Source organism: Scyliorhinus canicula, chromosome 18 (genome assembly GCF_902713615.1).
Source record: "Scyliorhinus canicula chromosome 18, sScyCan1.1, whole genome shotgun sequence".
NCBI lineage: Eukaryota > Metazoa > Chordata > Chondrichthyes > Carcharhiniformes > Scyliorhinidae > Scyliorhinus > Scyliorhinus canicula.
The window spans coordinates 99,563,148-99,589,526 of NC_052163.1; the positions used below are offsets into that span (position 1 = coordinate 99,563,148).

Consider the following 26,379-nt stretch of genomic DNA (forward strand, 5'->3'; position numbering starts at 1 on the left):
TGGTCATCAGTTTCAGTGCTGTCTGGGTTTCTGCAAGTTCTAATATACAGGAGATTTTGCACCTGCTTGTTTTTCTGTCCTTGGCTGAATTTCCCTGCATTCTTAGTGAATCTCCATTTTAAAGTCGGGAAGTGGCGAACCCAGCTGGCTACAGTGCAATCTGGTGTAGTGTAGCCTATGGTGCAATCTGGTGTAGTGTAGGCTATGGTGTAATCTGGTGTAGTGTAGGCTATGATGTAGTGTAGCCTATGGTGTAATCTGGTGTAGTGTAGGCTATAGTGCAGTGTAGGCTATGGTGTAGTCTCATGTAGTGTAGGCTATGGTGCAGTGTATGCGATGGTGTAGTCTCATGTCGTGTAGGCTATATGCAGTGTAGGCTATGGTGTAGCCTTGTTGATCTAACTTTAAAGAAAAGTCTTTTTATTCTCCTCATTTTCAACATTTTCATCAATAAACAACCAAAGAAACAAACAGACAAAAGCAAATACCATAACAATACCCCACACACAAACTGCACCCCGCTCAATATACAGACCAAAACATCCACCCGTACATTCTAGGTAAAAAACACAAATTAACAATCAATTCGTAAACAGTGTAACCAAAGACAACAATACCACCGACCCCTCCTTCAATGGCAACCAATTCTCGGAAGTGCATAATAAACAGCCTGCACGAATTGTGAAACCCTTCCTTCATCCCCTTCAGATGAGAGTTCACTTTCCCGAGAGTCAAAGAAATTCAAGTTGGTCCCCCTGCCAAGCCGTGTCACAGGAAGGAGAAGCTGACCTCCACCCCAACAGGACCCGCCCCCGGGCAAGCAGTGAGGCGAAGGCTAAAAACATCTGCCCCCGCATCCGCCTGCCACCTGAGCCAGTCGGACCCCCTGAAAATAGCTTCTAGGGACCCTGGTTCCAATACCCGATCAATACCCCCGAGATGACACTGAAAACCTCCCTCCAACAAACCCCGCACATTTCACATAACCATCCTAACCGGGGGTCTCTCACGCTCCTATCCACCATCATCATAACTCCGGGCCCTGCCCACTGGGCTTGACCCACCACATTCCATTGTTACCATCAAGACCTTCCCCCTTCCCAGAATCCTCCCATTCACTTCCTCTCGAAAACACCTCACCCAGTATCGGTCCCCTCCCTTGACCTTTCACACCTCCTAGGCCCATCGGATCCTATTCTACCAGGTTCCGATGGCCGCAGCACCCCCCCCCCCCCCCCAGCCCTCACCACCACCCCCAGCACACTCCCGTTCAATGGTACCTACGGAAACAAATAATCACTGCTCTTGGCGTCTCATTCACCTTTGGTTATGGCCTCCATGCCCTATGAGCCCAATCTAGTTCGTACCAGGAGGGATCAACTCCCTCTCCCAACAGCTCCGCCAACATCTTCACAAAATACTCCGTCAGCCTCGAGCCCTCCACTCCTTTGGCAAGCCCACGATCCTCAGATTTTACCGGCTACGTCACTTTTCCAGGTCCTCCAGTTTGGCTCGCAGACCCTTGTTGGCCTCACCACCCTCTGCATCTCCTCACCCATTGAGGTGAGTTGATCGTTGTGTTGTGACAAGTCCTCCACCACTCCATCTCACGCTGCTCCCGCACCTCGGCCGATGTCCTCGACCCCGCCACCTTCACGGGTGTAAACTGGTGGGCAGCACAGTAGCATGGTGGTTAGCATAAATGCTTCACAGCTCCAGGGTCCCAGGTTCGATTCCCGGCTGGGTCACTGTCTGTGCGGAGTCTGCACGTCCTCCCCGTGTGTGCGTGGGTTTCCTCCGGGTGCTCCGGTTTCCTCCCACAGTCCAAAGATGTGCCGGTTAGGTTGATTGGCCATGCTAAATTGCCCGTAGTGTCCTAAAAAGTAAGGTTAAGTGGGGGGTTGTTGGGTTACGGGTATAGGGTGGATACGTGGGTTTGAGTAGGGTGATCATTGCTCGGCACAACATTGAGGGCCGAAGGGCCTGTTCTGTGCTGTACTGTTCTATGTTCTATGTGGGCTATGGTGTAGTCTGGTGTAGTGTAGGCTGTTGTGTAATCTGGTACAGCGTATGCTATGGTGTAGTCTGGTGCAGTGTAGGCTATGGTATTGTCTGGTATAGTGTAGGCTATGGTGTAATCTGGTGTAGTGTAGCCTATGGTGTAGTCTGGTGTAGTGTAGGCTGTTGTGTAATCTGGTGTAGTGTAGGCTGTGGTGTAATATGGTGTAGTGTAGGCTGTTGTGTAATCTGGTGTAGTGTAGACCATGGCGTAATCTAGTGTAGTGTAGGCTATGGTCTAATCTGGTGTAGTGTAGACCATGGCGTAATCTAGTGTAGTGTAGGCTGTGGTCTAATCTGGTGTAGTGTAGGCTGTTGTGTAATCTGGTGTAGTGTAGGCTGTGGTGTAATATGGTGTAGTGTAGGCTGTTGTGTAATCTGGTGTAGTGTAGACCATGGCGTAATCTAGTGTAGTGTAGGCTATGGTCTAATCTGGTGTAGTGTAGACCATGGCGTAATCTAGTGTAGTGTAGGCTATGGTCTAATCTGGTGTAGTGTAGGCTGTTGTGTAATCTGGTGTAGTGTAGGCTGTTGTGTAATCTGGTGTAGTGTAGGCTGTTGTGTAATCTGGTGTAGTGTAGGCTGTTGTGTAATCTAGTGTAGTGTAGGCTATGGTCTAATCTGGTGTAGTGTAGGCTGTTGTGTAATCTGGTGTAGTGTGGGCTATGGTCTAATCTGGTATAGTGTAGGCTATGGTGCACCACCAGAACGGTCAAGGCCTTGGAAACGGATTTTGAGCAGTCCATTGCACCGCTCAATGACAGCATGGGTCGCACATGGACCTCATCATAGCAACATGCATACATGTGCATTATCCGGAGGTGGTGGTGGCACTTGAGTTGAACATTCAGAGAGTGGAACCCCTTCCTGTTAATGAAGAGCACTCCCTGTTGCCCCAGAGCATGCAGGTGACAAACGTGCCATCTATTGTCCTCTGGATCAGCAGCATCCCGGCGATGGCGGAGAATTATGCTGCCCAGGCGTCTTGATGGTCTTGGTCCAGCTGAAAATTTATACAGTCAGCTGCCTGGGCATATAGGGCATCCGTGACCTCACAGATGCACTTGTGGTCTGTCGGTTATGATATGCTGCACATGTCCCCGCTCGAGCCCTGGATGATAAAAGGTAAGTGTTGCGGTGACCTTCATGGCCACCGGGAATACACGTCCTCCTCCATGGGATGCCAAGTCCGCAAGGAGATGACACATATGCCACACTTGTTGAGGTGGAGCCTCCCGCGGCATCCCGTCATCTCCTCATGCAACCAACGGCGCCTGTATACCTTAGGCCGTCGCCGGCATCCCCCTCTTGATTGTTGGCTGTTGCCTCGGTGGTGTTGACCCCCCCCCCTAGGGTTCAGGGAATGTGTTCAGGCCCTGCTAGGCAATGACACTCGTCTGAGACATGTCTGAGATAAGGGGCTGGTTTAGCACACTGGGCTAAATCACTGGCTTTGAAAGCAGACCAAGGCAGGCCAGCAGCACGGTTCGATTCCCGTACCAGCCTCCCCGGACAGGCGCCGGAATGTGGCGACTAGGGGCTTTTCACAGTAACTTCATTGAAGCCTACTCGTGACAATAAGCGATTTTCATTTCATTTTCATGTGTACACACAAGAATGTACTTGAGAGCTATGAGGTGCGATCTATCGGCCTCATCACGCCCGATGCAGGATGGGATGAGGTCGGTAAATTTTGCGAGATGTACCGTCCTCGTCATGCCTCATGAGATCTAATGAGATCTCACGAGGCTTCGTGATCTGGATCCCGCCCATTGAGGTCGGGAACCAGATTTGCATATTCAAGGGCTCTTTTGGTCTCATTTGAGTATGTCTACGCCGGATCTACCCAGCGCCTGGGATCGAACGGCCTCGCCTCGGAGACCTCGAGTCGATGCCATTTAGCACTAGTCTCCACCAACGTAGGCCATGCATGCCAGCACTTGGGGGGAGATCTCCCAGCCGATCAGGGACCCTGGTGGTCAGGCTCTGGGCAGGGTGCTACCCTGAGTACCCCAGATGCCATCTGGTCACCGTGGCATTTCCAGACTTGATAAACACCAACCCTTTGATGGGCTTGCATAGAACTGAAACTTAATTGTTTTGCATCATTTCAACATTGCAGAATCACAACTTCCTCACCACATATCAAAGTATTGTGCAAGAAATGCAAGGTTATATCTGAAAATTAGAATCTTTGAAATAACAAATTATCATACTCCAGTAACAGACTTGTTCCGGTAAGTTGAAAAAAATATCAAAACAAGGTTGAAGCAGAAACCAGGCCCTCTAGTGCTTTCTCCCAGATTGTAACGGTGACACAGTTACAGTTACAGTTGCTGCCTCACAGCGCCAGTGACCTGGGTTCAATTCCGGCCTTGGATGACTGTCTGTGTGGACTTTGAACATTCCCCCTGTGTCTGCATGGGTTCCCTCTGGGTGCTCCTGTCTCCTACTACAGTCCAAAGATGTGCAGGTTAGGTGGAGTTGCGGGAATAGGGTTGGGTGTCCTTTTGGAGGGTCGGTTCAAACTCGATGGGCCGAAAGGCATCCTTCTGCATTGCAGGGATTCTATGGATCCTACGTTAACTTGTTACAGCTGTTTTACATCCCTCTGGGAAGCTCAGGTTCTGTTGTGAATGAGGAATACCTATTGTGTAGGTTATGGTGTAGTCTATTGTAGTGTAGGCTATGGTGAAGTTGGATTTGGATTTGTTTATTGTCACGTGTACCGAGGTACAGTGAAAAGTATTTTTGTGATTGATCAGATCATTTAGTACATGAAAAGAAAATACGTAATAGGGCAACACAAGGTACACAATGTAAATACATAGACACCGGAATCGGGTGAAGCAACAGGAGTGTAGTATTAATCAGATCAGTCCATTAGAGGGTTGTTTAGGAGTCTGGTAACAGTGGGGTAAGAAGCTGTTTTTGCATCTGTTTGTACGTGTTCTCAGACTTTTGTAGCTCCTATCAAATGGAAGAAGTTGGAGGAGTGAGTAAGCTGGGTGGGAGGGGTCTTTGATTATGCTGCCGGCTTTCCCAAGGCGGCGGGAGCTGTAGATAGAGTCAATGGATTGGAGATGGGTTTGTGTGATTGACTGGGCGGTGTTCACGACTCTGAAGTTTCTTGCGGTCTTGGACCGAGCAGTTGCCATACCAGGCTGTGATGCAACCAGATAGGATGCTTTCTATGGTGCACCTCATGCCGAATTTCCTTCCTGAGGAAGTATACGTGCTGTTGTGCTTTCTTGGTGGTAGTGTCGTCTTGGGTGGACCAGGACAGATTGTTGGTGATGTGCACACCTAGGAATATGAAGCTGTCAACCAGCCCCGTTGATGCTGACAGGGGTGTGTACAGAACTTTGCTTCCTAAAATCAATGATCAGCTCTTTAGTTTTGCTGACATTGAAGGGGAGATTGTTGTCATCAAATCACTTCACTAGGTTCTCTATCTCCCTCCTGTATTCTGACGCATTGTTGTTCCAGATCCAACCCACTATAATCGTATCGTCAGCAAAATTGTAGATGGAGTTGGAGACACAGTTTGCCACGTAGTCGCGGGTGTATAGGGAGGACAGTTGGGGCTAAGTACGCAGCCTTGCAGGGCCTCGGTATTGAGGACTTCAATGGGTCAGAAAGTCAAGGATCCAGTTGTAGAGTGAGGAGCCAAGTCCTAAGTTTTGGAGCTTTGATATGAGCTTGGCTGCGATTACGGTGTTGAGGGCGGAGCTGTTGTCAATAAATAGGAGTCTGATGTAGGAGTCCTTGTTGTCGATATGCTCCAGGAATGAGTGTAGATGGCGTCGTCTGAGTATTGCAGTGTAGGCTATGTGAAGTCTGGTGTAGTCTAGTCTATGGTGTGGCCTCGTGTAGAGTAGGCTATGGCTGGATATTTAAAAAATTTAAATATTTTTATTCTCTTTATTTTTGCATCAAATATACACCCAACAAAAGATAAGCAACAATAACAAATACAATAGCAATCCTCCCATCCAGCATCACCTTCAACAGACAAACCCAAACCTTCCCCCTACATCCCAAATACAAAACAAGAAAGATCAAAAGAGAATCCATGATCATCCCATACATGGCGAACAATAAATAGTATATGCAACCCCCCCCCCCCCCCCCCCCCCCCCCCCCCCCCCATGCCTAATATTCAATGGCATCCAATTCTTGAAAGTGCAGGATAAACAATGCCCCTGAATTGTAGTATCCTTCCATCCTCCCCCTCAACTCAAACTTCACCTTCTCAAGCGTCACAGATTCCAGCAGGTCCCCCCCCACCAAGCTGAGGCTCAGGGTGGAGAAGCTGACCTCCGCCCGAACAGGATCCGCCTTCAGGCAATCAGCGAGGCGAAGGCTAAGACATCTGTCCCCACACCCTCCTGCAACCCAGGCTGGTCCGACACCCCGAAAATGGCTTCTAGGGGCCCTGGTGGGAACCTCACATGCACCACCCCCAAGATAACCTTAAAGACCTCCTTCCAATACCCCTCCAGTTTCGGACAGGACCAAAACATGTGAACATGGTTTGCGGGGCTCCTCCCACAGTGCTCACACACTCCCTCAAAGAGTAGGCTCATCCTCGCCCTCCTGAAGTGCGCCCTATATATCACCATCAATTGTATCAGCACCAGGTTGAGATGTTTAGACTATGGTTGGAGTTGGCCATTGTTTTCAGCTCCAGAGGGTGCTCACCACAGTGTTCTCTCTAATCTGTATTCTTCAATCAAACAAGTCGCTCTCCCCCAAGGACAGAAATGCAAATGTAAAACTCCCACACTGAAAGCACCATCTCAATCCCCAGAGACTTCGCAACTGGTGCTGTCCCGATTTCAGGTAAATGAGGAGGAATTGCAGGGAACCACAAACTTTCAATTCAGCTTTAATTAGTATGCATTTTCAAGATAGAAAATTAGTCATAGAAACATAAAAACATAAAAATAGGAGCAGGAGGAGGCCATTCGGCCCTTCGAGCCTGCATTGCCATTCATTATGATCATGGCTGATCATCCAACTCAGTAGCCTACTCACTTTCCCCCATATCCTTTGATCCCCTTCGCCCCAAGTCCTATATCTAACTGCTTCTTGTAAACATACAATATTTTGGCCTCAACTATTTCCTGTGGTAACGAATTCCACAGGCCGTCCGCTCTCTGGGTGAAGAAGTTTCATCTAATTTCTGTCCTAGATAGTCTACCCTGTATCCTTAGACTGTGACCCCTTGTTCTGGACTCCCCCACCAATGGGAACATCCTTCCTGCATCTACTCTGTCGAATCCTGTTACACTCCTGAACTTCAGAGAATACAACCCTAACTGATTCAATCTCATTTCCTCTGTGATGCCAAACTAAAATTGGCTACTGGAGATGGTGGTTGACTTCTAAATGCTCCTCTGAAATGGCTGAGTAAGCCACTCAGTTATATTAAAACCCCTATTATCCATAACAGGCATGCAACTGGATGGACCACTTGGCATCAACCCAGCCAGTGGAAACAATGGCAAACCCAGCTCTCTCACCCGTGCAAAGTTCTCTTTGCTAACATCTGGGCGTTGTGCCAAAATTGGGAGAGCTGTCCCACCCACCCGTCAAGCAGCATCCTGGCATAGTCACACTCAGTAAGTTACATCTCACAATGCCTTGGACCCCTCCATCCATGGGGATGTCCTGTCCCACTGACAGGACAACAGGCGCTGCAACAACTAACCAGGACTCCTTCAACAGCATCTTGTGAACCTGCGACCTCTATCACCCAGAAGAACAAGAGCTGCAGACACATGGGGACAATACCACCAGCAAGTTCCCCTCCAAGCCTCACACCATCCTGACTTGGAAATATATTGCCGTTCCTTCAGTGTCGCTGGGTCAAATTCCTGGAACTCCCTCCCGAACAGCACTGTGGGTGTACCTACATTATATGGACTGCAGAGGTTCAAGAAGGTAGCTTACCACAACCTTCTGAAAGGCAATTAGGGATGGCTGGACTAGCCCTCATCCCACGAAAGAATAAAACAAATAAGATTTAAGCATGGCCTGGGTCAAGGTGAGGTACCAGTCCCTTGCCACCTTCTGATGGCAGCTGTGTTTAGGAGCTCAATATTTAAGAAACGTGTGGGCAAAGCCCAAATCCTGCCACAGTTTCCGGGACAGAATGGGAACCTGGAATGAAAACCATTTGCGAACTGTTGTGGGACAACAGTTGTGCACTTTGGGGGCCAGGGGCAAAGGTCATGGTTGCACAGAGCGGGCCGGGGCAGAGGTCATGTCTGCACTTTGGGGGCCAGGAGCAAAGGCCATGGCTGCACTGTAGTGGGGTATTAGGGGCAAAGGCCATAACTGCACTGTGGACCTCAAACACAGACTCAAGCAGAGCTTCTGTGTATCCACAATAGTCCTCAATACCGGTGCCCCGCAAGGCTGCGTACTTAGCCCCCTACTCTACTCCCTGTACACACACGACTGCGTGGCAAAAATTGGTTCCAACTCCATCTACAAGTTTGCTGATGATACGACCATAGTGGTACTCGAATAACGACGAGTCCGAATACAGGAGGGACATAGAGAACCTAGTGGAGTGGTGTAACGACAACAATCTCTCTCTCAATGCCAGCAAAACTAAAGAGCTGCTCATTGACTTCAGGAAGCAAAGTACTGTACACATCCCTGTCAGCATCAATGGGGCCGAGGTGGAGATGGTTAGCAGTTTCAAATTCCTTGGGGTGTACATCACCAAAAGTCTGTCTTGGTCCACTCACGTCGACGCTATCACCAAGAAAGCACAACAGTGCCTATACTTCCTCAGGAAACTAAGGAAATTCGGCATGTCCACATTAACCCTTACCAACTTTTACAGATGCACCATAGAAAGCATCCTATCGGGCTGCATCACAGCCTGGTATGGCAACTGCTGGGCCCAGGACCGCAAGGAACGAGAGTCGTGAATACCGCCCAGTCCATCACACAAACCTGCCTCCCATCCAGTGACACCATCTACACCTCCCGCTGCCTGGGGAAAGCGGGCAGCATAATCAAGGATCCCTCCCACCTGGCTTACTCACTTTTCCAACTTCTTCGATCGGGCAGGAGATACAGAAGTCTGAGAACACGCACGAACAGACTCAAAAACAGCTTCTTCCCCACTGTCACCAGACTCCTAAATGACCCTCTTATTGACTGACCTCATTAACATTACACCCTGTATGCTTCATCCGATGCCAATGCTTATGTAGTTACATTGTATATCTTGTGTTGCCCTATTATGTATTTTCTTGTATTTTCTTGAATTTTGTTTAATTCCCTTTTCTTTCCATGTACTGAATGATCTGTTGAGCTGCTTTCAGAAAAATACTTTTCACTGTACCTCGGTACACGTGACAACAAACAAATCCAATCCAATTTTAGCAGGAAGTAGGATGTTTCCCACACAGTGCACTGTACTAGAAAATTGACTGAATGGGCTATATGGGCTAAGTTCATGTGTGTTCTCTTTTTGCTTTACCTGGATGGGTCGGATACATAGTGTTGAATAAAGAACACAAAGCTTTGTTAACAAACAAACAAATCTATAAATTTATTACACTACTAAGATTTTTTCACATTCCTAAAGTAGAAGGTTCCTCTATTAAACTATGCTATCTCTAACTAGCAGACTTTCTCAAGTACACAACTGCTCTCTATCATGCCTCACCATCTTCTCCCAGAATCCCCAAGTCACATGATATATATGACTGTTCTGTGGTTCCCTCTAGTGGTAAGAAGCATTATCATTAACTTGTTAACTCTTTATATCCCAGTCAATATACTTATTATGACACAGGGAACTGGAGCAGAGCGCACACATGTGCTGCAAAGAATGTTGGAGCAAAGGTCTCTCACATGTCTCTTCTTTGGTTAATAAACTCCCAATGGCTCAAAGAGTGATAGAAATGTTTAAATTAATTTAAAGTATTAACAGCTCTTTGTGAACATATTGTTCACCAGCAGTTATTAATGCAGAAATGCAGGAAGGTTGCTGTGTGTAAACCAGTTTGCAGATGGCCGGCTGAGTCTCGTTGGAGAGAGGTGGGCTCGTTAACTGTTGCAAACGCCACCCAAGTATTGGTTATTCTCAAGGTAGACCAGCGCTCTCTCTCTCTCTCGAGCCTATGTTAGGCTGGGATGCATTGCTCGTGGTAAAAGCTGAGGAGTGTGTCACCTCCTCTAATGATGTTGTTTTCCATTTTATTTCCAGAAATCTCCTTTATGTTTACCCTCAATTCCTGAATTTCACAAACCGACAGATATCAGCACGGAACATCACTGTGAAAATCCAGTTCATGGGCAGTGAGGATACGAGCAGTGCCCTGCCGGTGAGCCACGTGTCAGGAGCTGGCCACACAATGGTGCCACCTCATAATTATATACCGTATCCAGCCTCTGGATAGTCTGGAGTTCAGGAATAATATGGGTATTGGTGTCAGGCACAAGGGAGTGTTTGTAAGTAAGGTGATGAACACCATTCGTATCCACAGATATGCAACTGCATGGGAATATTCAACAATCCCTCCTCACAGCAAGTTTCCTCAAATGGCCCCCTTCCCTCAGTGAGACCCCCCTGCCCTCAGAGTGACCCCCTGCCGTCAGAGTGATCCCCTGCCCTCAGAGTGACCCCCTGCCCGCAGAGTGACCCCTACCCTCAGAGTGACCCCCTGCCCTGAGTGCGACCCCCTGCCCTCAGAGTGACCCCCTGCCCTCAGAGTGACTGCCTGCCCTCAGTGTGACCCCCTGCTCTTAGTGAGACCCCTGCCCTCAGTGAGACCCCCTTCACTCAGTGTGACCCCCTGCCCTGTGTGACCCCCTGCCCTCAGAGTGACCCCCTACCCTGAGTGTGACCCCCTACCCTCAGAGTGACCCCCTGCCTTCAGTGAGACCCCCTGCCCTCAGTGTTACCCATCACTCAGAGTGACCCCCTGCCTTCGGTGAGACCCCTACCCTCAGTGTCACCCCCTGCGCTCAGTGTTACCCCTACCCTCAGTGTCACCCCGTCCTCAGAATGACCCCTTGCCCTCAGTGAGACCCCCTGTGCTGAGTGTGACCCCTGCCCTCAATAAGATGCCTCCTCCCCATGTGAGATGCCCCAGCTGTGTGGGATCCCCTTGCCTATGTGGCTTCCACTTCCCTGTGTGTTACCCCCTCCCCCAACATGGGATCCCCGCCCCCCACCATGCCCGATGTGAACCTCTTCCCCCACATTGCAGCCCCTCCCTCCGTGTGTGTCCCTCCTCGCCGGGGCTATGACTTTGAGTAGTGACACTGTTTTTCTGTCTCTCGGCGAGGAGGCTGTGAAGTTGAAGGATGGGAACAGTTGGTGAATCCTTTCAGTCCCCATTGCAAATGTGCCTCACTGCCTCTCCGCCTTGTGCTCTTCAAACCTCTCTGATGATTGGGGCCAGTTGGTTTACCTCGGTCATCAATCCCATTGTGTGACCAGGGCCGGCTCAAGGTACCGGCAACTCGGGCAGTCGCCCGGGGCGCTATGTGCTAGGGGGCGCCATCAGTACTGAGGTTGTAAGATTCTAAGGACGATCTGCGCATTTGCAACATGTTGCCTCCACTTGATGGCAGCTACACATGCTCAGTAGCTGCCCACGCGCAGCCCGGAGTCACGTGGGGTGCTCCTTCAGCCCCGACCCCAGCCCCGCCCCCTGTGCGGCCGCCATGTTGATTGGCCTTGGCCGCCTGCCGGTCTGGTTCAGCCGCTGGCGGCTGCTCAGTGTCTGTGTGAGGCAGTGGCTGCACGGAGGGTCCTCGGTGGGAGGAGGGCCGCTGAGGGGAGCAGGAAAAGGCTATCCGCAGCGGGGAAAGGTGATGGAGCGCAGCGCTGGAGGCCTTTAAAATTGGCACTTGTAAGGGCACCGAAGTTCAGCTTGCTCGGGGCGCCAGCAACCCTAGGGCCGCTGCTGTGTGTGACTGGGAGCTGCAGATGATGTGATTTAATCATTATTTTCTTGCAGGTGATTTTTGGAAAATCTGGCCATCCTGAATATGTGAAAGAATCTTATACTCCCGTGGCCTATCACAGCAGGTAGGCCCTTCACTGAGTGAACCATTGGGTGCCACAGTGGGCTTGAGTTTAGCCTCGATTGAACAGATGGAATTCTCTTTCCTGTACACGGACCTAGCTTTGGGATTTGCAGCTTGACGACAGTCGGCACATTGTCAGAAATAGCTGGATTTCCGATGGCTCTGTGGGGATGAGGTCAGCGGACTTGGGATCAGCCTTCTCTCAGGAATTGATTGATTTCAGACTCTGCACTGACCGGAGGGGAGAGTTTTCCATGAGGAAAACTTGGAAAACCCTCACACTAATATAAATCTGCCCCGTTGCGCTCCCATTTCCAATCACCGAGTATAATTGGCTGCTGAGGAGAAAATGTGATACCACCCAAAAGAATCTAAATTCAGAGGATTGGCAGAGGAAGAATACAGTTTGTTTATTGTGCACTTAAAGCCTACCTACAAGTCTACTGTAACGTTTGAATAAATAGCAGAATGTCCATCTTTTCAGGAACACCTTTCCAACATGGATTATTTTGCATTTATGTCTGTACTCCCTTTGTATCCCTGCACCGTGTCGGTGCACTCTCTGTGTCCTTGCACTGCATATTTACATTCTCTGTGTCTCTGCACTGTGTGTTTATATTCTCTGTGTCTCTGCACTGTGCGTTTACTATTGGTCGTTCTGTGTGAGTGTGCTGAACACTCAATTTGGCTCTGTTTCTTGTCTAAGCTCTGGAGTCGCCAGGTGTCGTTAAGACACCGCCACAAGCTTCAAGGTGAAGTTCAAAGCAATAAAACCGTACACCAATTAGCAAGTCCAAACAACTAGCGTTTATTATAATACAATTATAATAACTACCCATGCACACGCTAAAAGGATTAAACTTATTCCTACCGCTAAACAACTAATACTTATCTCGAAGGAACTGCTGGGTCAGGGAACAAGGCCTCTTGCTCTGCTCTGGTCTGCAGACTTCAGATTGGTATCAATTGAAAAGGGGGTCAGGAGTGCCTATCCCTGGTAGTGGTCGTTGGGAGGCACTTACTTGTTGGTGGCTGCTGTCCGAAGGCTGGAGTAGGAGACAGGAGACTGAACCATGTGTGGGACTTTTCTTTTATAGGTCCCAGGGGATCTGCGCCCCTTTGGGCGGACTCCTTTACCTGCTTGAAATCGATTGGGTCTCTTCCCAATCGATATGTTTGAACCCCCCCAATCATGGGGCAGTTCCTCGGTCGCTGGGGCGGTTCTTGGGACTTATTGTTTTGGGCTCCTCTGGCGCCAAAGGGTCTGGCCTTCCATAGAATGTATCGATCTGTGTTTAACTTGTTTCCATTGTATCTGGGGATCGCCCGGTATCGCCTCATTAGTATGTTAACTGGTTTCTTTTCACAGTGCTGTCTGGTTTCTGCAACAGTCAAAACTGGTTTCTGCAGTCGTCCCAATATACAATCGCTTTGCAAGCTGCTTGCTTTACAACATGTCCATTTTCCCTGCATTCCTTGCAATCTTCCATTTTGTGTTGGGCAGTGGCCACCCCACCCCACTCTTTGTGTCTGTGCACTGTGTGTTTACACTCTGTGTCTTTGCACTGCGTGTTTACGCTCTCTGTGTCTCTGCACTGCGTGTTTACGCTCTCTGTGTCTGTGCACTGTGTGTTTACACTCTCTGTGTCTCTGCACTGTGTGTTTACACTCTCTGTGTCTGTGCACTGTGTGTTTACACTCTCTGTGTCTGTGCACTGTGTGTTTACACTCTCTGTGTCTCTGCACTGTGTGTTTACGCTCTCTGTGTCTCTGCACTGTGTGTTTACACTCTCTGTGTCTCTGCACTGTGTGTTTACACTCTCTGTGTCTGTGCACTGTGTGTTTACACTCTCTGTGTCTGTGCACTGTGTGTTTACACTCTCTGTGTCTGTGCACTGTGTGTTTACGCTCTCTGTGTCTCTGCACTGTGTGTTTACACTCTCTGTGTCTCAGCACTGTGTGTTTACACTCTCTGTGTCTGTACACTGTGTGTTTACACTCTCTGTGTCTCTGCACTGTGTGTTTACGCTCTCTGTGTCTCTGCACTGTGTGTTTACACTCTCTGTGTCTGTGCACTGTGTGTTTACGCTCTCTGTGTCCCTGCACTGTGTGTTTACACTCTCTGTGTCTGTGCACTGTGTGTTTACGCTCTCTGTGTCTGTGCACTGTGTGTTTACACTCTCTGTGTCTGTGCACTGTGTGTTTACACTCTCTGTGTCTGTGCACTGTGTGTTTACACTCTCTGTGTCTCTGCACTGTGTGTTTACACTCTCTGTGTCTGTGCACTGTGTGTTTACACTCTCTGTGTCTGTGCACTGTGTGTTTACACTCTCTGTGTCTGTGCACTGTGTGTTTACACTCTCTGTGTCTGTACACTGTGTGTTTACACTCTCTGTGTCTGTGCACTGTGTGTTTACACTCTCTGTGTCTGTGCACTGTGTGTTTACACTCTCTGTGTCTGTACACTGTGTGTTTACACTCTCTGTGTCTCTGCACTGTGTGTTTACACTCTCTGTGTCTGTGCACTGTGTGTTTACACTCTCTGTGTCTCTGCACTGTGTGTTTACACTCTCTGTGTCTGTGCACTGTGTGTTTACACTCTCTGTGTCTGTGCACTGTGTGTTTACGCTCTCTGTGTCTGTGCACTGTGTGTTTACGCTCTCTGTGTCTGTACACTGTGTGTTTACGCTCTCTGTGTCTGTGCACTGTGTGTTTACACTCTCTGTGTCTGTGCACTGTGTGTTTACACTCTCTGTGTCTGTGCACTGTGTGTTTACACTCTCTGTGTCTGTACACTGTGTGTTTACGCTCTCTGTGTCTGTACACTGTGTGTTTACACTCTCTGTGTCTCTGCACTGTGTGTTTACACTCTCTGTGTCTCTGCACTGTGTGTTTACGCTCTCTGTGTCTCAGCACTGTGTGTTTACACTCTCTGTGTCTCTGCACTGTGTGTTTACGCTCTCTGTGTCTGTACACTGTGTGTTTACACTCTCTGTGTCTCTGCACTGTGTGTTTACACTCTCTGTGTCTCTGCACTGTGTGTTTACACTCTCTGTGTCTCTGCACTGTGTGTTTACGCTCTCTGTGTCTCAGCACTGTGTGTTTACACTCTCTGTGTCTCAGCACTGTGTGTTTACACTCTCTGTGTCTGTGCACTGTGTGTTTACACTCTCTGTGTCTCTGCACTGTGTGTTTACGCTCTCTGTGTCTGTACACTGTGTGTTTACACTCTCTGTGTCTCTGCACTGTGTGTTTACGCTCTCTGTGTCTCTGCACTGCGTGTTTACGCTCTCTGTGTCTGTACACTGTGTGTTTACGCTCTCTGTGTCTGTACACTGTGTGTTTACGCTCTCTGTGTCTGTACACTGTGTGTTTACACTCTCTGTGTCTCTGCACTGTGTGTTTACACTCTCTGTGTCTCTGCACTGTGTGTTTACGCTCTCTGTGTCTCAGCACTGTGTGTTTACACTCTCTGTGTCTCTGCACTGTGTGTTTACGCTCTCTGTGTCTGTACACTGTGTGTTTACACTCTCTGTGTCTCTGCACTGTGTGTTTACGCTCTCTGTGTCTCTGCACTGCGTGTTTACGCTCTCTGTGTCTCAGCACTGTGTGTTTACACTCTCTGTGTCTCTGCACTGTGTGTTTACGCTCTCTGTGTCTGTACACTGTGTGTTTACACTCTCTGTGTCTGTGCACTGTGTGTTTACACTCTCTGTGTCTCTGCACTGTGTGTTTACGCTCTCTGTGTCTGTACACTGTGTGTTTACACTCTCTGTGTCTGTGCACTGTGTGTTTACACTCTCTGTGTCTCTGCACTGTGTGTTTACACTCTCTGTGTCTCAGCACTGTGTGTTTACACTCTCTGTGTCTCTGCACTGTGTGTTTACACTCTCTGTGTCTGTGCACTGTGTGTTTACACTCTCTGTGTCTCTGCACTGTGTGTTTACGCTCTCTGTGTCTCAGCACTGTGTGTTTACACTCTCTGTGTCTCTGCACTGTGTGTTTACACTCTCTGTGTCTGTGCACTGTGTGTTTACACTCTCTGTGTCTCTGCACTGTGTGTTTACACTCTCTGTGTCTGTGCACTGTGTGTTTACACTCTCTGTGTCTCAGCACTGTGTGTTTACACTCTCTGTGGCTCTGCACTGTGTGTTTACACTCTCTGTGTCTGTGCACTGTGTGTTTACACTCTCTGTGTCTGTGCACTGTGTGTTTACACTCTCTGTGTCTGTGCACTGTGTGTTTACACTCTCTGTGTCTCTGCACTGTGTGTTTACACTCTCTGTGTCTCTGCACTGTGTGTTTACACTCTCTGTGTCTCTGCACTGTGTGTTTACACTCTCTGTGTCTCTGCACTGTGTGTTTACACTCTCTGTGTCTGTGCACTGTGTGTTTACGCTCTCTGTGTCTGTGCACTGTGTGTTTACGCTCTCTGTGTCTGTACACTGTGTGTTTACACTCTCTGTGTCTGTGCACTGTGTGTTTACACTCTCTGTGTCTGTGCACTGTGTGTTTACACTCTCTGTGTCTGTGCACTGTGTGTTTACACTCTCTGTGTCTCTGCACTGTGTGTTTACACTCTCTGTGTCTGTGCACTGTGTGTTTACACTCTCTGTGTCTCTGCACTGTGTGTTTACACTCTCTGTGTCTCTGCACTGTGTGTTTACACTCTCTGTGTCTCTGCACTGTGTGTTTACACTCTCTGTGTCTCTGCACTGTGTGTTTACACTCTCTGTGTCTGTGCACTGTGTGTTTACGCTCTCTGTGTCTGTGCACTGTGTGTTTACACTCTCTGTGTCTCCGCACTGTGTGTTTACGCTCTCTGTGTCTGTGCACTGTGTGTTTACACTCTCTGTGTCTCTGCACTGTGTGTTTACACTCTCTGTGTCTGTGCACTGTGTGTTTACACTCTCTGTGTCTCTGCACTGTGTGTTTACACTCTCTGTGTCTCTGCACTGTGTGTTTACACTCTCTGTGTCTCTGCACTGTGTGTTTACGCTCTCTGTGTCTCAGCACTGTGTGTTTACACTCTCTGTGTCTCCGCACTATGTGTTTACACTCTCTGTGTCTCTGCACTGTGTGTTTACGCTCTCTGTCTGTGCACTGTGTATTTACGCTCTCTGTGTCTGTGCACTGTGTGTTTACGCTCTCTGTGTCTCAGCACTGTGTGTTTACACTCTCTGTGTCTCTGCACTGTGTGTTTACACTCTCTGTGTCTATGCACTGTGTGTTTACACTCTCTGTGTCTGTGCACTGTGTGTTTACGCTCTCTGTGTCTCAGCACTGTGTGTTTACGCTCTCTGTGTCTCAGCACTGTGTGTTTACACTCTCTGTGTCTCTGCACTGCGTGTTTACACTCTCTGTGTCTGTGCACTGTGTGTTTACACTCTCTGTGTCTGTGCACTGTGTGTTTACACTCTCTGTGTCTATGCACTGTGTGTTTACACTCTCTGTGTCTGTGCACTGTGTATTTACGCTCTCTGTGTCTATGCACTGTGTATTTACGCTCTCTGTGTCTATGCACTGTGTGTTTACACTCTCTGTGTCTGTGCACTGTGTGTTTACACTCTCTGTGTCTGTGCACTGTGTGTTTACACTCTCTGTGTCTCCGTACTGTGTTTACACTCTCTGTGTCTGTGCACTGCGTGTTTACGCTCTCTGTGTCTCTGCACTGTGTATTTACACTCTCTGTGTCTCCGTACTGTGTTTACACTCTCTGTGTCTGTGCACTGTGTGTTTACACTCTCTGTGTCTCAGCACTGTGTGTTTACACTCTCTGTGTCTGCACTGTGTGTTTACACTCTCTGTGTCTGTGCACTGTGTGTTTACGCTCTCTGTGTCTGCACTGTGTGTTTACACTCTCTGTGTCTGTGCACTGTGTGTTTACACTCTCTGTGTCTGTACACTGTGTGTTTACACTCTCTGTGTCTGTGCACTGTGTGTTTACACTCTCTGTGTCTGTGCACTGTGTGTTTACGCTCTCTGTGTCTGTGCACTGTGTGTTTACGCTCTCTGTGTCTGTGCACTGTGTGTTTACACTCTCTGTGTCTGTGCACTGTGTGTTTACACTCTCTGTGTCTGTGCACTGTGTGTTTACACTCTCTGTGTCTGTGCACTGTGTGTTTACACTCTCTGTGTCTGTACACTGTGTGTTTACACTCTCTGTGTCTCAGCACTGTGTGTTTACACTCTCTGTGTCTGTGCACTGTGTGTTTACGCTCTCTGTGTCTCAGCACTGTGTGTTTACACTCTCTGTGTCTCTGCACTGTGTGTTTACACTCTCTGTGTCTGTGCACTGTGTGTTTACACTCTCTGTGTCTGTGCACTGTGTGTTTACGCTCTCTGTGTCTGTACACTGTGTGTTTACACTCTCTGTGTCCCAGCACTGTGTGTTTACACTCTCTGTGTCTGTGCACTGTGTGTTTACGCTCTCTGTGTCTCAGCACTGTGTGTTTACACTCTCTGTGTCTGTGCACTGTGTGTTTACACTCTCTGTGTCTGTGCACTGTGTGTTTACACTCTCTGTGTCTGTGCACTGTGTGTTTACGCTCTCTGTGTCTGTGCACTGTGTGTTTACACTCCCTGTGTCTCTGCACTGTGTGTTTACGCTCTCTGTGTCTGTGCACTGTGTGTTTACGCTCTCTGTGTCTGTGCACTGTGTGTTTACGCTCTCTGTGTCTGTACACTGTGTGTTTACGCTCTCTGTGTCTGTGCACTGTGTGTTTACACTCTCTGTGTCTGTGCACTGTGTGTTTACACTCTCTGTGTCTGTGCACTGTGTGTTTACACTCTCTGTGTCTGTGCACTGTGTGTTTACACTCTGTGTGTCTGTGCACTGTGTGTTTACGCTCTCTGTGTCTGTACACTGTGTGTTTACGCTCTCTGTGTCTGTACACTGTGTGTTTACACTCTCTGTGTCTCTGCACTGTGTGTTTACACTCTCTGTGTCTCTGCACTGTGTGTTTACGCTCTCTGTGTCTCAGCACTGTGTGTTTACGCTCTCTGTGTCTCTGCACTGCGTGTTTACGCTCTCTGTGTCTCAGCACTGTGTGTTTACACTCTCTGTGTCTCTGCACTGTGTGTTTACGCTCTCTGTGTCTGTACACTGTGTGTTTACACTCTCTGTGTCTGTGCACTGTGTGTTTACACTCTCTGTGTCTGTGCACTGTGTGTTTACACTCTCTGTGTCTCTGCACTGTGTGTTTACGCTCTCTGTGTCTCTGCACTGCGTGTTTACGCTCTCTGTGTCTCAGCACTGTGTGTTTACACTCTCTGTGTCTCTGCACTGTGTGTTTACGCTCTCTGTGTCTGTACACTGTGTGTTTACACTCTCTGTGTCTGTGCACTGTGTGTTTACACTCTCTGTGTCTGTGCACTGTGTGTTTACGCTCTCTGTGTCTGTACACTGTGTGTTTACACTCTCTGTGTCTGTGCACTGTGTGTTTACGCTCTCTGTGTCTGTACACTGTGTGTTTACACTCTCTGTGTCTGTACACTGTGTGTTTACACTCTCTGTGTCTCTGCACTGTGTGTTTACGCTCTCTGTGTCTGTACACTGTGTGTTTACACTCTCTGTGTCTGTGCACTGTGTGTTTACACTCTCTGTGTCTCTGCACTGTGTGTTTACACTCTCTGTGTCTGTGCACTGTGTGTTTACACTCTCTGTGTCTCAGCACTGTGTGTTTACACTCTCTGTGTCTCTGCACTGTGTGTTTACACTCTCTGTGTCTGTGCACTGTGTGTTTACACTCTCTGTGTCTCTGCACTGTGTGTTTACACTCTCTGTGTCTCTGCACTGTGTGTTTACGCTCTCTGTGTCTCAGCACTGTGTGTTTACACTCTCTGTGTCTCTGCACTGTGTGTTTACACTCTCTGTGTCTGTGCACTGTGTGTTTACACTCTCTGTGTCTGTGCACTGTGTGTTTACACTCTCTGTGTCTCAGCACTGTGTGTTTACACTCTCTGTGTCTGTGCACTGTGTGTTTACACTCTCTGTGTCTGTGCACTGTGTGTTTACGCTCTCTGTGTCTCTGCACTGTGTGTTTACACTCTCTGTGTCTGTACACTGTGTGTTTACACTCTCTGTGTCTGTGCACTGTGTGTTTACACTCTCTGTGTCTGTGCACTGTGTGTTTACACTCTCTGTGTCTGTGCACTGTGTGTTTACACTCTCTGTGTCTCTGCACTGTGTGTTTACACTCTCTGTGTCTCTGCACTGTGTGTTTACACTCTCTGTGTCTCTGCACTGTGTGTTTACACTCTCTGTGTCTCTGCACTGTGTGTTTACACTCTCTGTGTCTGTGCACTGTGTGTTTACACTCTCTGTGTCTCTGCACTGTGTGTTTACACTCTGTGTCTCTGCACTGTGTGTTTACACTCTCTGTGTCTCTGCACTGTGTGTTTACACTCTCTGTGTCTCTGCACTGTGTGTTTACACTCTCTGTGTCTGTGCACTGTGTGTTTACGCTCTCTGTGTCTGTACACTGTGTGTTTACACTCTCTGTGTCTGTGCACTGTGTGTTTACACTCTCTGTGTCTGTGCACTGTGTGTTTACACTCTCTGTGTCTGTGCACTGTGTGTTTACACTCTCTGTGTCTCTGCACTGTGTGTTTACACTCTCTGTGTCTGTGCACTGTGTGTTTACACTCTCTGTGTCTCTGCACTGTGTGTTTACACTCTCTGTGTCTCTGCACTGTGTGTTTACACTCTCTGTGTCTCTGCACTGTGTGTTTACACTCTCTGTGTCTCTGCACTGTGTGTTTACACTCTCTGTGTCTGTGCACTGTGTGTTTACGCTCTCTGTGTCTGTGCACTGTGTGTTTACACTCTCTGTGTCTCCGCACTGTGTGTTTACGCTCTCTGTGTCTGTGCACTGTGTATTTACGCTCTCTGTGTCTGTGCACTGCGTGTTTACACTCTCTGTGTCTCTGCACTGTGTGTTTACACTCTCTGTGTCTCTGCACTGTGTGTTTACGCTCTCTGTGTCTCTGCACTGTGTGTTTACGCTCTCTGTGTCTCAGCACTGTGTGTTTACACTCTCTGTGTCTCCGCACTGTGTGTTTACACTCTCTGTGTCTCTGCACTGTGTGTTTACGCTCTCTGTCTGTGCACTGTGTATTTACGCTCTCTGTGTCTGTGCACTGTGTGTTTACGCTCTCTGTGTCTCAGCACTGTGTGTTTACACTCTCTGTGTCTCTGCACTGTGTGTTTACACTCTCTGTGTCTATGCACTGTGTGTTTACACTCTCTGTGTCTGTGCACTGTGTGTTTACGCTCTCTGTGTCTCAGCACTGTGTGTTTACGCTCTCTGTGTCTCAGCACTGTGTGTTTACACTCTCTGTGTCTCTGCACTGTGTGTTTACACTCTCTGTGTCTATGCACTGTGTGTTTACACTCTCTGTGTCTGTGCACTGTGTATTTACGCTCTCTGTGTCTATGCACTGTGTATTTACGCTCTCTGTGTCTATGCACTGTGTGTTTACACTCTCTGTGTCTGTGCACTGTGTGTTTACACTCTCTGTGTCTGTGCACTGTGTGTTTACACTCTCTGTGTCTCCGTACTGTGTTTACACTCTCTGTGTCTGTGCACTGCGTGTTTACGCTCTCTGTGTCTCTGCACTGTGTATTTACACTCTCTGTGTCTCAGCACTGTGTTTACACTCTCTGTGTCTGTGCACTGTGTGTTTACACTCTCTGTGTCTCAGCACTGTGTGTTTACACTCTCTGTGTCTGCACTGTGTGTTTACACTCTCTGTGTCTGTGCACTGTGTGTTTACACTCTCTGTGTCTCCGTACTGTGTTTACACTCTCTGTGTCTGTGCACTGTGTGTTTACGCTCTCTGTGTCTCTGCACTGTGTATTTACACTCTCTGTGTCTCCGTACTGTGTTTACACTCTCTGTGTCTGTGCACTGTGTGTTTACACTCTCTGTGTCTCAGCACTGTGTGTTTACACTCTCTGTGTCTGCACTGTGTGTTTACACTCTCTGTGTCTGTGCACTGTGTGTTTACGCTCTCTGTGTCTGCACTGTGTGTTTACACTCTCTGTGTCTGTGCACTGTGTGTTTACACTCTCTGTGTCTGTACACTGTGTGTTTACGCTCTCTGTGTCTGTGCACTGTGTGTTTACACTCTCTGTGTCTGTGCACTGTGTGTTTACGCTCTCTGTGTCTGTGCACTGTGTGTTTACACTCTCTGTGTCTGTGCACTGTGTGTTTACGTTCTCTGTGTCTGTGCACTGTGTGTTTACACTCTCTGTGTCTGTGCACTGTGTGTTTACGCTCTCTGTGTCTGTGCACTGTGTGTTTACACTCTCTGTGTCTGTGCACTGTGTGTTTACGCTCTCTGTGTCTCTGCACTGTGTGTTTACACTCTCTGTGTCTCTGCACTGTGTGTTTACACTCTCTGTGTCTCAGCACTGTGTGTTTACACTCTCTGTGTCTCTGCACTGTGTGTTTACACTCTCTGTGTCTCTGCACTGTGTGTTTACGCTCTCTGTGTCTGTGCACTGCGTGTTTACGCTCTCTGTGTCTCAGCACTGTGTGTTTACACTCTCTGTGTCTGTGCACTGTGTGTTTACGCTCTCTGTGTCTCAGCACTGTGTGTTTACGCTCTCTGTGTCTCTGCACTGTGTGTTTACACTCTCTGTGTCTGTGCACTGTGTGTTTACACTCTCTGTGTCTGTGCACTGTGTGTTTACGCTCTCTGTGTCTGTGCACTGTGTGTTTACACTCTCTGTGTCTCCGCACTGTGTGTTTACGCTCTCTGTGTCTGTGCACTGTGTATTTACGCTCTCTGTGTCTGTGCACTGCGTGTTTACACTCTCTGTGTCTCTGCACTGTGTGTTTACACTCTCTGTGTCTCTGCACTGTGTGTTTACGCTCTCTGTGTCTCTGCACTGTGTGTTTACGCTCTCTGTGTCTCAGCACTGTGTGTTTACACTCTCTGTGTCTCCGCACTGTGTGTTTACACTCTCTGTGTCTCTGCACTGTGTGTTTACGCTCTCTGTCTGTGCACTGTGTATTTACGCTCTCTGTGTCTGTGCACTGTGTGTTTACGCTCTCTGTGTCTCAGCACTGTGTGTTTACACTCTCTGTGTCTCTGCACTGTGTGTTTACACTCTCTGTGTCTATGCACTGTGTGTTTACACTCTCTGTGTCTGTGCACTGTGTGTTTACGCTCTCTGTGTCTCAGCACTGTGTGTTTACGCTCTCTGTGTCTCAGCACTGTGTGTTTACACTCTCTGTGTCTCTGCACTGTGTGTTTACACTCTCTGTGTCTATGCACTGTGTGTTTACACTCTCTGTGTCTGTGCACTGTGTATTTACGCTCTCTGTGTCTATGCACTGTGTATTTACGCTCTCTGTGTCTATGCACTGTGTGTTTACACTCTCTGTGTCTGTGCACTGTGTGTTTACACTCTCTGTGTCTGTGCACTGTGTGTTTACACTCTCTGTGTCTCCGTACTGTGTTTACACTCTCTGTGTCTGTGCACTGCGTGTTTACGCTCTCTGTGTCTCTGCACTGTGTATTTACACTCTCTGTGTCTCAGCACTGTGTTTACACTCTCTGTGTCTGTGCACTGTGTGTTTACACTCTCTGTGTCTCAGCACTGTGTGTTTACACTCTCTGTGTCTGCACTGTGTGTTTACACTCTCTGTGTCTGTGCACTGTGTGTTTACACTCTCTGTGTCTCCGTACTGTGTTTACACTCTCTGTGTCTGTGCACTGCGTGTTTACGCTCTCTGTGTCTCTGCACTGTGTATTTACACTCTCTGTGTCTCCGTACTGTGTTTACACTCTCTGTGTCTGTGCACTGTGTGTTTACACTCTCTGTGTCTCAGCACTGTGTGTTTACACTCTCTGTGTCTGCACTGTGTGTTTACACTCTCTGTGTCTGTGCACTGTGTGTTTACGCTCTCTGTGTCTGCACTGTGTGTTTACACTCTCTGTGTCTGTGCACTGTGTGTTTACACTCTCTGTGTCTGTGCACTGTGTGTTTACACTCTCTGTGTCTCTGCACTGTGTGTTTACACTCTCTGTGTCTGTGCACTGTGTGTTTACGCTCTCTGTGTCTCAGCACTGTGTGTTTACACTCTCTGTGTCTCAGCACTGTGTGTTTACACTCTCTGTGTCTGTGCACTGTGTGTTTACGCTCTCTGTGTCTCAGCACTGTGTGTTTACGCTCTCTGTGTCTCAGCACTGTGTGTTTACACTCTCTGTGTCTCAGCACTGTGTGTTTATGCTCTCTGTGTCTGTGCACTGTGTGTTTACACTCTCTGTGTCTGTGCACTGTGTGTTTACGCTCTCTGTGTCTGTGCACTGTGTGTTTACACTCTCTGTGTCTGTGCACTGTGTGTTTACACTCTCTGTGTCTGTGCACTGTGTGTTTACACTCTCTGTGTCTGTGCACTGTGTGTTTACACTCTCTGTGTCTGTGCACTGTGTGTTTACACTCTCTGTGTCTCTGCACTGTGTGTTTACACTCTCTGTGTCTGCACTGTGTGTTTACACTCTCTGTGTCTCAGCACTGTGTGTTTACGCTCTCTGTGTCTCAGCACTGTGTGTTTACACTCTCTGTGTCTGTGCACTGTGTGTTTACGCTCTCTGTGTCAGTGCACTGTGTGTTTACACTCTCTGTGTCTCTGCACTGTGTGTTTACACTCTCTGTGTCTGTACACTGTGTGTTTACACTCTCTGTGTCTGTGCACTGTGTGTTTACACTCTCTGTGTCTGTGCACTGTGTGTTTACGCTCTCTGTGTCTGTGCACTGCGTGTTTACACTCTCTGTGTCTCTGCACTGTGTGTTTACACTCTCTGTGTCTCTGCACTGCGTGTTTACACTCTCTGTGTCTCTGCACTGCGTGTTTACACTCTCTGTGTCTGTGCACTGTGTGTTTACGCTCTCTGTGTCTGTGCACTGTGTGTTTACGCTCTCTGTGTCTCTGCACTGTGTGTTTACACTCTCTGTGTCTCTGCACTGTGTGTTTACGCTCTCTGTGTCTGTGCACTGTGTGTTTACGCTCTCTGTGTCTCAGCACTGTGTGTTTACGCTCTCTGTGTCTCAGCACTGTGTGTTTACACTCTCTGTGTCTGCACTGTGTGTTTACGCTCTCTGTGTCTCAGCACTGTGTGTTTACACTCTCTGTGTCTGCACTGTGTGTTTACACTCTCTGTGTCTCTGCACTGTGTGTTTACGCTCTCTGTGTCTCAGCACTGTGTGTTTACACTCTCTGTGTCTGTGCACTGTGTGTTTACGCTCTCTGTGTCTGTGCACTGTGTGTTTACACTCTCTGTGTCTGTGCACTGTGTGTTTACACTCTCTGTGTCTGTGCACTGTGTGTTTACACTCTCTGTGTCTGTGCACTGTGTGTTTACACTCTCTGTGTCTGTGCACTGTGTGTTTACGCTCTCTGTGTCTCTGCACTGTGTGTTTACACTCTCTGTGTCTGTGCACTGTGTGTTTACACTCTCTGTGTCTGTGCACTGTGTGTTTACGCTCTCTGTGTCTCAGCACTGTGTGTTTACGCTCTCTGTGTCTCAGCACTGTGTGTTTACGCTCTCTGTGTCTGTGCACTGTGTGTTTACACTCTCTGTGTCTCTGCACTGTGTGTTTACACTCTCTGTGTCTGTGCACTGTGTGTTTACACTCTCTGTGTCTGTGCACTGTGTGTTTACACTCTCTGTGTCTGTGCACTGTGTGTTTACACTCTCTGTGTCTGTGCACTGTGTGTTTACGCTCTCTGTGTCTGTACACGGTGTGTTTACGCTCTCTGTGTCTGTGCACTGTGTGTTTACACTCTCTGTGTCTCTGCACTGTGTGTTTACGCTCTCTGTGTCTATGCACTGTGTGTTTACGCTCTCTGTGTCTCTGCACTGTGTGTTTACACTCTCTGTGTCTGTGCACTGTGTGTTTACACTCTCTGTCTCTGTGCACTGTGTGTTTACACTCTCTGTGTCTGTGCACTGTGTGTTTACGCTCTCTGTGTCTCAGCACTGTGTGTTTACACTCTCTGTGTCTGTGCACTGTGTGTTTACACTCTCTGTGTCTGTGCACTGTGTGTTTACACTCTCTGTGTCTGCACTGTGTGTTTACACTCTCTGTGTCTGCACTGTGTGTTTACACTCTCTGTGTCTGTGCACTGTGTGTTTACACTCTCTGTGTCTGTGCACTGTGTGTTTACACTCTCTGGTCTCTGCACTGTGTGTTTACACTCTCTGTGTCTGTGCACTGTGTGTTTACACTCTCTG

General features: G+C 48.3%; 1 protein-coding gene across 1 annotated transcript in view; it reads left to right on the plus strand.

Moving 5' to 3' along the window:
* Positions 1 to 26,379, plus strand: part of LOC119953774 (dedicator of cytokinesis protein 7-like) — a 328,309-nt gene that overhangs the window by 102,226 nt on the left and 199,704 nt on the right. The window contains 2 exon segments of the mRNA XM_038778389.1: positions 10,298 to 10,415; positions 12,060 to 12,130. Coding sequence (XP_038634317.1) covers positions 10,298 to 10,415; positions 12,060 to 12,130 — 189 coding nt within the window.